Source organism: Elgaria multicarinata, chromosome 4, assembly GCF_023053635.1.
Source record: "Elgaria multicarinata webbii isolate HBS135686 ecotype San Diego chromosome 4, rElgMul1.1.pri, whole genome shotgun sequence".
NCBI classification, from domain to species: Eukaryota; Metazoa; Chordata; class Lepidosauria; order Squamata; family Anguidae; genus Elgaria; species Elgaria multicarinata.
The window spans coordinates 104,514,061-104,526,684 of record NC_086174.1 but is presented as its reverse complement, the minus strand read 5'-3'; the positions used below and the strand labels follow the sequence as shown (position 1 = coordinate 104,526,684).

The 12,624-nt window shown below is 44.0% G+C and overlaps 1 protein-coding gene across 2 annotated transcripts in view; it reads right to left on the bottom strand.

Annotated features, from left to right (window-relative positions):
• Positions 1-2,532: 2,532 nt before the first annotated feature.
• RARS2 (arginyl-tRNA synthetase 2, mitochondrial) overlaps positions 2,533-12,624 on the bottom strand; it is a 30,296-nt gene continuing 20,204 nt past the window's right edge. For both annotated transcript variants that reach the window (XM_063124908.1, XM_063124909.1), the window contains 6 exons: positions 11,222-11,289; positions 11,008-11,117; positions 9,309-9,407; positions 6,932-7,006; positions 3,867-3,930; positions 2,533-2,674 (listed from right to left, as the gene is read on the bottom strand). In XM_063124908.1, coding sequence (XP_062980978.1) covers positions 2,588-2,674; positions 3,867-3,930; positions 6,932-7,006; positions 9,309-9,407; positions 11,008-11,117; positions 11,222-11,289 — 503 coding nt within the window. In that variant the 3' untranslated portion in view covers positions 2,533-2,587. The remainder of the gene's footprint in view (positions 2,675-3,866; positions 3,931-6,931; positions 7,007-9,308; positions 9,408-11,007; positions 11,118-11,221; positions 11,290-12,624) is intronic.

The window sequence follows — 12,624 nt, the reverse complement described above, 5'->3', positions numbered from 1 at the left end:
ATTTTGTAAGGCCACCTTGAGGCCCAGTATTGGGCAAAAGGCACGATACAAATATAATAAAGCTGCAGGAGCCTTGTCCTCTTTTGCATCTGGTCAAGAGGGCAGGGCTCTTGCAGCTTTAACTGTTGTGATGAAGAGGAATTTCACCAGGTGCTGCATGTATACAAATGACACCTGCTGAAATTCTTTTCTGTGTAACTGTTAAAGATACAGGAGTCCTGTCCTCCTTTTCATATCGTCACCCTAGTATAATAGTTACGCTTTTGTGGCACAGCTAAGTGCTAAATACATTAGATAGCGCTATGTGCCATTTTGGTTTGAGCCTCTGTATTTGCATCAAATACAACTTAGTCTGCGGAGGAGAAGCACAATGTATTTAACACCGCCTAGATGTACATTTCCCATTTTTGTTAACTTATCTCGGCACTGAAATTCCTGAGCAGGCAAATATTTTATCTTTTCTGCAGCTTTTGCAAGGTGATTTTTTTCATTAAATAATTGTATGTGCTTTTAAACTAGGAATGTGTAGTCTGTGAGTTGGTATATTAAAGAAAGAGAGCCAATTAAAATTAGATTGGAAAACAGGCCCTGAATACTAGTCATGATGACCTAATTAATCTGAAGGGCATAGAATTAATTTTGATCTTGACATTCACAGCAAACATGCCTGTTTCTCAGGTTGCACTGTAAATCCCTTTTATTCCATGCAATGGCTGTAGGACTGTAGTTCCCATCTGATTATGAGGGAGGGGTTGTAGAGGGAGGTGAGGCCTCCTTCGTGACCTCTTTGAGAAAGATCACCCAGGCTTACTGTTTTTGGAAAAAACAGGGTAAGTGCTAGAAGGTGTGCACATCTCAGCTTGCTTATAAAGCTAGAGGGGGAAAATTTTCATTTTGTAAGGCCTGGCTTGCAATTACAATAAAAAGGGCTTTCAACCATTCTGTTTTAGTCTGCTTATGGACCAGGTAATGTCCATACATGGCATCAAACGCAGGAGAGAGTCAGTGGGATGGAGCTTGAGAGCCCTTGCTAGAAGTACCGCCCCAGCACGCTTAAAACTTTTGATTCATTTAACTACAAGTTGTTTTATAGTAAGGGTTGTTAACTCCTCCCCACAACTTTCATTGAGGGAAGGAGGGGAGAGAAGAGAAGGAAGAGCCCCTTTCACAATAAAGCAGATTAAAAAAAACCAAACTGGAGAACAGGGAAAGGGATTGGTTCATCAATGGCAAAGCTGGTGCAATTGTTCCCTACTAATTAGGCATTTGGGGTGGGGGTGAGAGGACAAGAGAAAAGAGTACAAAGAAGATAAATTTAAAAAGTGACAATATAAATGTTTTGGTGGAAGGAATTTGGAGGAAATAAACATACTCTACTATTGTTTCATTCCTCCTTTATGTTTTAGCAAGCTACTTTTCTTGCTCTTAGCTTCCAGCCGACTAAAACGATCCCAGCGGAGCACTTAACTGTTCTGGGACCTCTATTTCTCCCGTTACCACAGCAGCAGAAGAAATCAAGACCCTGAACATGGCAGCAGCAGGCCTCTCATTCCCACAAAGGAAATACGGTCCACTGAGATAGGGGTACTGTTCAGATAGTGCAGTGTGACAGACATACCCACCCTGGACTTGATAGCACAGCAATTATAAGGCAGCGGCTGCTACAGCCTTTGGAAACAAATCAGTGTGATTTATGAGGCATCTACTACAGGGCCACAGCAGGGGGCATGGTTTCAGGCCATGGATACTGCAGGGAGCCCCTTTTAATTACTACCTCAAACCTGCGGTCCTGTTCTGGCATGTGGAATTGCTGGGGAAAGCCCCCTCCCCCCCTCCCCCCCCCATGGATATTAAAGAGCCCAGGAGCTTTTTTTGTACAGGTGGGGATGGGGGTAGTCTTTTATTCGATATGGACACAGTAAGATCTACCTCTTCTGGAAGCAGGTTTTCCTCACTTATCCTGTACTTGTCATAGAACATCTTGGCAGGAAATAAGTACTAGGTAAGTCCTGTTCCCTCACTGGCCTCCTGCAAAGGTTGTTAGTATGGATAATACCTTGATTCACAGAGGTACAGAGTTGTATATTTGGCTCAAGAGGAGCTTTGCTTAATGTCACTTCTATCCCTCTTGCCTATAAAATTGGGGGAAATGGCTGATTTTCATGGGGAAATACACAAACGTACAGTTTTGTGTTTGGATACATAAGTATAGGGAAACCTTATATCTCATTGGGCATACAGGTCATCATAAAGAAAATGGCAATACCAGTGCATGTGTTTTTTGAAATCCATAGAAGCCAAGTTTGTGGCACAACTGCAGCCATGGAGATCATCTCCCCCCCATGAGGTCCATGACAAGGTATGATCACAGCAATTAATTGAGATATTAATGAAGCCCAGGGTTTGCTTGAGGGTATACAGTGGGAGACTCACATAGACATGCCCGCTGAGTATTTTAAATAATCCTTAAGGGCACTGAAAGCTTAAACACAATACACAGTACAGACGAAACAAGGACAGGAAGACAACATCTAGTTTATGGGACAAAAGTATTTTACAATAGGCCTTGAAGAAGAAACTCTTCCTGTTACATTCTGTTGACCGGTGTGATTCCTAGAAGTTTCATTCCATTGGCCAGGATGGAGCGAACAGCCTGGAACAGACAGAGCCTTGCCTGAAAAAGAAAAGTGAGGAAAAGGACACGTTTTTAGCATCCTCTGTTCCCTTTAAAAGCAGCTTCAGAAAATACTCCAGCATTCAACACTATGGAGGTGTAAAATGCTAAAGATTAAGACCAAATGTTAAAATGCCCACTTAAAGCTCGAGGGGCCATGGCTCAGTGGTAGAACAAGCCTACTGGAGAAATTCTTCTCTGCTACTCCTGGAAAGCTGCTGCCAATCACTGTCGACAGGACTGAGCTAGATGCATCAAGGATCTGACTCAGTATAAGGCACCGTATAACCCAGTTAGCTGACTTAACATCTGAGTAAACATGTATAGGTTGTGCTCTAAGTGAAATGTTTACGACATATATTGGCGTTTTTTTCAGTATAGATGCACAAAATTTATCTGGCAGATTAATCAGCCCATATTTGCATTGATTAATTTGCCAAGTAAACTGATTAAAAATTGCAGTCATCGTTTTAGTTAATGTAAGAGTGGATGCTAATGGTACACCTTTTGAGGAGTCGTGTGCCCTCTTCGGATAGTGCATTGGAAGAATAGGGAATGAAAAATACTGAGGAGAGTCCTTTCTTCCAATAGTGTTGCTGTTTTTCTTTATTGAACTGTAATCAAACTAATCCACCACTCATTTTGATCAGTATCTCAAAGAAGAAAAGAAAAAGCATATGCTAGGTGATTTGCACTTCCAGTATTTTAACTCTGCCTCAGTTTACAACAGTTCACAAGTTTGCAGTGCTGGCGGTATTGCTAGAGGGAAACTGTAGGAAGAAAATAACCCCCATACAGAAAAAGTGGACATGTTCATTATCTTTCTTCTCTCTGGCTACAAAGCTGAGAAAAGCTCAAGTCCAATCACAATGGGAAAGATTTCCCACATTTAAAAGGAAGGAAGGAAGGGAAGTAGGTAAGGTGCAGGGAAGATCTGAGCTTTACTCTGTGGCAATTTAGTATTATACTAGTGTTCACAGTTTCCTAGGAGGGTCCTATGGAGGAACAATATCTGGGCTACCCGGTGCAAAGCTGCAGCAAACTATCCCATCCTATTGCTCCTTTGCTTATAAACACTAAAAAAATTTTTTTTATTCTTTTGATTTATGCCCCACCCTTCAACAAGTTCCTTATGTGTCCAGAGTAGCTCAAGAAGAACAAATCATATTCAACCGCTGACTATTTACATTACCTCAGCTAGTTCCGGAACACTGCCTTTCACGGGGAGCATTTTATGAGCCGCAGCTGCTAAATGGCTGAAACAGAAACAGCGAGTCTGAAACAAATTCTCATGCAGAGTTTCGCAATCCAGAGGGACCCGGACCTGGACCCGCTCAACGTAATGGCACAGACTGCTGATTAAACATGCTTAAGATCAGGTAGAATGAGAAGAGCTTTTGTTGTGTGCAAAAATGCAATGGCCCCCATGGTCTGGGGATCTTTCTGCTGGTGGAAACGCAGCTCATGGAAGGGCCTAGCGGAAGATCATTGTATGAGGAAAGTGACTCCAAACATTCCTGGGTTGTATCCAACCCCGGCCATCCATCAGTGGCATGAAAGCTGCAGGACAGATTTCCCCTCCCTACTCCACAACTTCCTCTTCCCGATCTGCTCTGAAGGTTTAGGGGACCCTCTGGAGCAGATTTGGGGGGCTGCAGGGGGCAGAAGTGCACTGGGAAGTCCTCTCATGTGACTTTGGGTTTAATCTCCTCTGTTTGCGCAGGCACTTTTCCAGGACTTTTATGGCTCACTAGAATTTGATATACTACAGCAGCCTTCTTCCAGATGTTTCAGGCTTCAGCCCCAGCCACCACGGCCAATGGTCAGGAAAGTTGGTAGTTATAGCCCAAAACATCTGGAGTGCCTCATGTTGGAAATGGCGGGGCTAAAGTCTGTATCTTCCTTATTTACTATCTTTCGCACTCTCCCACCATCCATTATATACTGTGATGCTGCACGGAGAAAACTCTTGCCCCTGCTATATGGGTGCAGGAAACTTTCGGGGGAGGAGGGGCAGGCAACACTGCACAGTAGTTTGTGGTGTTGCACCACTACAACACACCTGTGTACGTATTATTCTTAGTGTCACGTTCATGTCATTTAGAAGCCTGCTCTGTAGTAGTAGAAGATCCTGAGAACTGAACAGCACTAATACAGAAGAGGGCTATATTCAAGAAGCATAATGACATTCAGCAAAACGTCATTTGGAGTGAGGGATTAAAAAACCAACCCCACCTAGGAACAAGAGACACACCGAACAAATACACAACACAATACAGCTGTCTTAAGAACATTACTTCGGATATTTTATGTCACTGCTGCCCTTATAACACTGACAACTTCACACAAATTGTCCTGGAATGATCCCCTTCACCTTGAAAACATAGGTGAACACTCTCTAGAGCACCCTTCTCCAACCAGGTGTCCTGGATTACAACTCCTAGCATTGGCCACTGGCCATGCTGGCTGGGGCTGATGGGAATTGAAGTCCAAAACATCTGGAGGACACCAGGTATGAGAAGGCAGCTTTAGAGAGTAGCAGTCGAGTCTGTGGGGAGTGGGAGAAGAAATGGACTCATGTCTTTCCTGCTACCTTTTGTTTTTTGGTGGACATCCCACTGCCCAATCTCAGCTACACTAATCTCCTGGATGTCTAAATTTTTATTATTTTTTATGAGACTCAAATTACTTCCTAGCAGGGAAGTTCCCAAACAGGCTTAACAATGAACCAGGAAATTCCTTCTCCAGAGATTGAGTGCATTAACCATTGCTATGAAAGGTGGGAACAGACTAATTTCTCACAAAACAAATGGACAGAATAGTGGCTGCACATTTTGCCTCATATCTTTCTTTTTTAATGAAAGCTGGGGATCTGAAGATTACGGACCCATTCAAGGGGTGGTCAACTGCACCTCCTTGTCCTTTCCTGCAGTGCCCTGCCACTTCCACAGGAGTTCACGGAACAGCAGGAACGCATTGTCTCTTTCCACTCATGGACCTTTGGATCCAAGCCCACGGGCTTCCACTGAAGACCTAAGCCTCTCGTGTGACTTCCACTAAGTGCTGTATTTATGAATCGAGAACTGATTCTCTGAGTGTGAATCCTTATGCAGCCAAAATGGCACCACCCATGCACAAGAGGGAGATATGAGCAGACTGGAGGAAACCCAAAGCTTGCAGAAGTACAGAAAAACTTTAGGGTGTTTGAGGGGTGGGAGAGAGGAAACCTCCTACAGTGGGGGAGAGGTGAAACAAAACAACCCCCTAGGGACTGACCATGCTCAGTGACCACAGAATGCTGACTGACTGTTGGGAGAGGGACAGGAAATTAGAGGGAGAATAGAATACTTTGGAGAAGGGCATGGCTGGCTGGAACCCTGAAGAGGAACAGCCCACTCTGCCACATTGCGTTGCAGATCCCGGTTGTCAAAACTATAAACTCATGTTAACAGCATAAAAATAGTCATTAAGTAGGACAGTTCCGGTCCTCTTGATTTATTAATTACAGCTTTAATAAAATAAATTGCTGATACGTGTACAATATCAAAGAGGATGTGGTTTCTGCAGGCTTGTTTTCCCAATATAAAAGTAAATAGTTCTACAGCTGCTGAACATTTTGGTTATGTCTTTTGGCCTGAGCCACTGGAGTAAAATCAGTTCATGAAAGGCCTCCGGGCACAAAATGCCTTTGTCAGAATCAGCCGATGGACCTAACAGAGCGTAACAAGTTACCGGTTTTTCTTGTTGAGGCAGATTCGGCTTCTGGACACAGACAACGTTCCAGGGAACAATGCTCTAAGGAAGGGATGGCTCAGTAAAGGTGGGGAATGAAATAGCGTTTCCAAGGCTGCACCCTGCGAGGTTTTCAGGACTGACTCAGGGACTGCAGGCTTATTTGAGCTAAGGTGGGGCCCATTTGAAATGGAAATGCAGCGTTAGGTTATCTGAAAATGTTTCTTTAATGAACTATGTTGCTCTCCAGATGTTTTGGACTACATCTCCCAGAATTCCTAACCCCTTCCCATGCCAGCTGGGGCGCCAGGGAGGGCACCAGATTGCCTAATGCTGAACTATAGGTTTAGGATTCTGGCGCAGATACAGGAAAAGAGCTGCTTTAACAAAGAGCCACCCTGCCTTCAGTTTGGAACAAGTCCATGAATCAAATTAACGCAAACTACTTATGTTATTGAAACTGAATTCTCCCTTTTTAAAAATGAAATATGAATTCCATTCAAATGGTCAAATGTTCTCTCTCACCTGAGTTTTAGGAGATAGTTCACAATATGCTTGGGCTGATGATCTTGCGAAGATTGGCAAAGAATCTCATCGTACCTGAAGGGAGAAGGAAAGGAACAGTTGGTGCAAACCTCAGAATCTGAAGGGCTCGACCACAGATCGGGGGCTCGTTGGGGACATCTATGCTACAAAACTCCATTTTCTTCTGTCCTATACAGACTGCTGAATGCAAGTCTCATGTGGGGGTGGGGAGGTATTGACTCAAAGGTTCCCACACCGGGAGCCACAATTTCAGGGTGGGGAAAAAGTACATTGTCAAAGAACTGCCATCCATACACTCTTTGTTCAGCCATGCACTGAACACCTTGTGCAAATTATGTGAATCATTAGCACACTGGCCACAGCATTCCAGCTCATATTTAATTATATCTTGCCTTTTTTCCTCCAAGGAACCCAAGCAGCATACATAATCCTCCTCTCAATTTTATCCTCACAACAATGACCCTGTGAGGTAGGTTGAGCTGAGAGTCGGTGCCTGGCCTAAAGTCACCCAGTGTGCCTCCATGGCCGAGTGGGAACTAGAACCCGGATCTCCCGACTCCCAGTCCAACACTTCAGCCAATACACCACACTATTTAGGTTTTGTACCGTATCCAGTGCTGTCTATGCCCCAGCAGAATGGAAACTTCTGGCAATAGATTCCCCCTCCCCACTGCAGCCCTCCAGAGCAGATGAGGGGGGCATTTCAGGGGTGGGGGGAGAGCAAGAGGTATTGTACAATTAAAGAACACCCACTGGGGCTGTTTGCATGACACAGCAGCCTAGCGTGGGTTATTTAATCCATGGCGGGGCTGTGGTGTGTGCGGCCATCATTTCTGCTATGCAACCCCGCTTAGGAGTTGTTGTGTTGTGTGAACCCAACAAGCATGGGTTTTGCGAAGGTTGTCTAACCCCCGCTTGCCAGGTTCACATGACACAACAACACCCGAGTAAAGCTTGCATACGAAGCTTGGGGCCCACAGGCACTGCAGTTCGTCGTGGGTTAAATAATCAGCTTAAGAATATTCCCTCGCCGGCTTTTTCTGTGCTGCTCTCTTCAAACAGGATATCGAACAGGATATTCCGTCTCTCCTTCCCCTGCCCTTGGGGCAAGGTGGCTCTTAAGCTTTCATTACTGTCAAGGGTTTTAAACTGTTTCAAACATTCTGTTCCTCTGGGAGGGCTTTGCGTATTCATAATTCATTAGGTTTTGGGGGGGGGCGTGCGTGCGTGCTGTGAACCGCTGAGAGATTCTATTATACTCAGCGGTATAGAAATGTTACAAATAAAATAATGAAATAAATTTAAAAAGCATAATATTTATCTGCATAGCTGGGAAGCTGCCTGAGAGTGCAGAAAGTAACCCTTCTCCATGAGGCGCCCCATTGGTTGCTATTAGAAGGAAAGATGCTTTGGGGGTGAACCCAAACTCAAATTAAATCCTGTATTTTGGCTAGCAGAAACCGAGCTCTACCAGTGCAATCCTATGCATGTCAATTCAGAAATTAGTCCCACTGGGTTCAATAGGCTTACTTCCAGGTAAGTGCATATAGGATAGCCTTCGTTACCTAAACTCACTGAAAGCTGTTTTGGTACACTCTGTTGGGATTCATAGCACCTATGCAAACAAATCCCATTTATTACAGTTCTTGCTTTATACATTTTCAACAAACATTTCCAAGAGTGCCATCCTAAACACACTTACTAGGGACAATTAAACACAGTGGGATTTACTTTCAAGAAAACATGCATAGGATTCTGTTGCACATCATGAATGACTACAGATTAGCAAAAGGTCTTCAGAATACCATGAACATCATAGCAAAACATGACCTCAATGGAGTGTGGATTGCACCCACTGTCTCTGGCTGGGCTGCTGCTTTAGACTGATCCTAAAGACACACATTTGGAAGTAAATTAAACTGAGACCTGTGGTGCTTTCTTCCAAGTAAACCATTAGGGTTAGTGGGTTGTATCCAACCCTGGTTGTCTGCCCATGGAACAAAACCCATTGGTGGAACAGACTTTCCCTTCCCCGCTGCAGCCCCCCTCCCCAAATCTGCCTCAGAGGATTGGGGGGATGCTTTGGAGCAGGTTTGGGTGGCATGTAGAGGGATGCCAGGGAGAAAACAGCAAGGGAAGTCTCTTTGCATGAATGCAAGTCCACTCAAAGTTGGATTTGACCCAGTGTTAGCATTCTGCTACTCCCAAATCAATAATATACTTGGAGGTAGAGCAAGATTTTGTACAGCAACATTACTAAAGCTCAATCCCATGCACATGCACCAGAGAGCAAGGCCCAGTGTGTTCAGTGCAGGCAAGCAAGCAAGCAAAGGCCTGTGGTGTAAACTTAAAATACCTGAGAAGGTGTTGAATTAAGGAAATAGCCTGTGGGTCTTGTAAACATGCGGGGTTCATATGAGACACTTGATCGATCCTTCCACACATCTCTTCTAAACTGTGAGGGGAGAGAAAGCGGTGTCAAAAACATTTAAGAATCAAGACACCTATAAGTAAAGCTGCATAGATAAAAAAGAAGGCCCACTGAATGAATACTTCCATCTCATTCAACAGAATGTATGTTTTTTGCTATAAATGAACAATAAGCACTTAACTGTGGGAATCCTAATCCAAAGATTTGTAAAGAGTGGCTGGGATCTGAAGAGCTATTTTAGGTGTGCCGAAGGCCAAGATTTTGGGCTAGCCTATTGAGGTTTTTTTAAAAAACAAACAAACTGTGTCTTCTTTGAATGGCAGATCCCCATGCCATGGGAGCATATGACAAAACTCTCCTCGGTTTCAAAAATGGCTTGCAATGTGGCACGGGAAAGAATACAGAGAGCTGCTAAAGATTTGTTAGTCTTTGGCGTAGGGACTAGTTGAATAGTTCATTGAATCTCGCCCAAAGTTTTAGAACTTAACATACAATTTATTACTTTTTTGATAGTCCCAAAGAATGACAATGGATATTTAAGCCACACTTTTAAAACAGATGCTAAGCAGACATGAAGCTCTTAAAAGAGAACGTGAAAGGCAAATAGTTAATCTATCTGGAATTGAGCAAATGGCTAGTTTGATCAACAATAAGTTCAGCTGCCTGCCCACGCCTGTGCAAAACCATCCATGACGACATCTGATCTGTGGCGAATTTCACTTTGAGGCATCACCACAGAGCCAAACACAAACCCATTCCCCTAGAGTCAGAAAGCAATGGCTTTGGAAGAGAAAAAAGGCCCTAACTGCTCATCAGCAACTGATCAAGGTACTCTTCATTTATGTGCAAAACACAAGGGGGCTTCACAACCTATACTTAGCAAGACATTAGTAGCAGAAGCAAAACAGCTGGCCTCTAAATCTAACACCTCATTCTATCCTGAGCCTTGACCTCCATGAAAGAGATAAAGACGGCATCTAACGCTTTTTGTAGCAGTTAGTAGGGACCCCTCTTCCATATTGGGCTGCTGGTGCCCCAAGATGTGAAGGATTGGGGGAGGGGATGGCAAGTCTGCACCTTGCACCTGCCCAACCCTGCTTAAAGAAAGGAGGAAAATTAAACCAGAGTTATAGCTATTATTTGTTCTACACTTTTTAAAAAAGAGGCTCAACGTCTTCCGAGAAGGGAGCCCGAATTATGTGTTGAATTGTGCAGCTGCTATGAATTCAGGGTTGCATCCAACTGTGACTGGTTGCCAACAGAATCAACACTGCAGGTGGAAATGATCCAGCCCTCTACCTGCCCCCCAAATCTGCTCCAGAGGGTTGATGGACCCTTTGAAGGAGATCTGGGAGATACCAGGGGGGTGTGCATAGGGGAAGAGAGGAAGGGAAGGGTCCCATTGCGTGCAAGTCCACTTGTGCAATGTTGGATGGAACCCTAAGCAAAATGTGCCCATTTGCCTGTTTTTGTGTATTTTCTTTAATTTGAGTGCATCTGCTCTACATTCAAAAAACTTAATTAAACAGGCCCTATGCAGGCAAATTCTCTTCATAAACATCGTTTGCATTGATCCCAATTTGAGATAAATTCAGAAAAATTTGCTCTCAGTTGCCCCTCTCACCTGTGCAGCCTGGCATGCGTGTATTGTAGGAAGACGCCAGTGTCACCTCGGCTTTGGAGCACACGATCCCAGCTAAACTGATAATCAGACGATAACAGACCCTTGAAGTCCTGAAACAGTAAGTTAGTTAAGCACCATGTAGAGTAGACCTTTTGCTGGCATTAATTTAAAAGCGGGGGGGGAGGGGGGAGAGAATCAAAGGACAATAGCAGACCTGAACGATAAGTGCCGCGAGCCCAATCCTTTCAGCGGTCTCAAGAGGATCTTCACACTCTTTGGTTGCTGAGCAGATTACAGGAGGTGGGGGGGAAAGAGATCTCTGCTTAAGAGGAAAGCAAGTGACTGACAACAAAAGAGATGCTACCAACCAAAGTGGGCTCTAAACCCTTGGTCCTAAAATGGTGTCTTCAAATTCGCAGAGCTGGGGCATAGGGCCTGTTCAGACAGCACTTCAGGCTCTGTGGTTAGCAAAACTGTAGTTCTCTGGGGTTAGCACTAACCACAAGTTGTGCTGTCGCACACAACACTTTAAGCCATGGTTAGAGCCGCTAACTCTGCTGCAGATGGACTGACTATGGTCAATGAGCGAGCAGGGCTTAGCAAAACGCATCATGCAAGATACCTTAAAACCCAGCTGCTCAACGAAAAGCCTTTAATCAGCAGGGTTTAAGGTGTCTTCTGAACAGAGCCATTATATCCTTCATCTCTTAACCATGTTTCAGAAATCAGGAAACAATACATCTGCACCAGCCCTTCGAAACCAAAATACAATGACTTTAATGCTATTTAAGGAAGGTCTTGAATTCCTAAATTGTGACAATAAAAAGACTGTGGATGCTGCACATGGGGTCACCAATAGGGCTTCACTCCTACACCTGCTTACCTGGGAGTAAACCCCATGGCACTTGGTGGGGCTTACTTCTGAGTAGCTGTGCATAGAATTGAGCTGTTAGTCCCACGTTTTGAATTGTTTTTAACAAAACAAAAAATGATGGTTCGCTTCTAGGGTCGGGGTTATTAAAATAAAGTCAAAATTATACCCTGCCTTTCAGCAAAAGAGTTGCCTAGGTGGATGATAACATGAACAGAAACATCCAGTCTGATAAATGATAATAAAAACAGCAATAAAAGCAGAAGACAGCAGAGACACAAATGAGACAAGGAGATATATCCAAACCACAATGAAAGTACTGCCTTTGGACAAGGAAACAATTCCATTGATGGATGAACTGATTTGCTTTTCCCTGCCTTGAAATGAATGACGATAGATACTGTAGATAGATAGATAGATAGATAGATAGACTTAGATAAGTAAATTATGTCCACATTTGGTTGAGAGGAATGCTTTCCTCAATAAAATGAAAGACTTCCTCTATTACATTTTTTAAAAGGAATACTTGAGATGTACGGGTTTGCAGATCCATATCTGGCAAGCCAAAGGAGCAGAAAAACCTTTAGCTTTCACTGTCACCCACAGGAGGCAGGAAACCCAGGTAGGAGCAGCCTTTGCCAACTTGGTTCCCCACAAGATGTTTCGGTCCCAACTCCCATCAGCTTCAGCCAGCATAGCAATGGCCAGGAACGCTGTGAGTTGTAGTCCAAAACATCTGGAAAGCC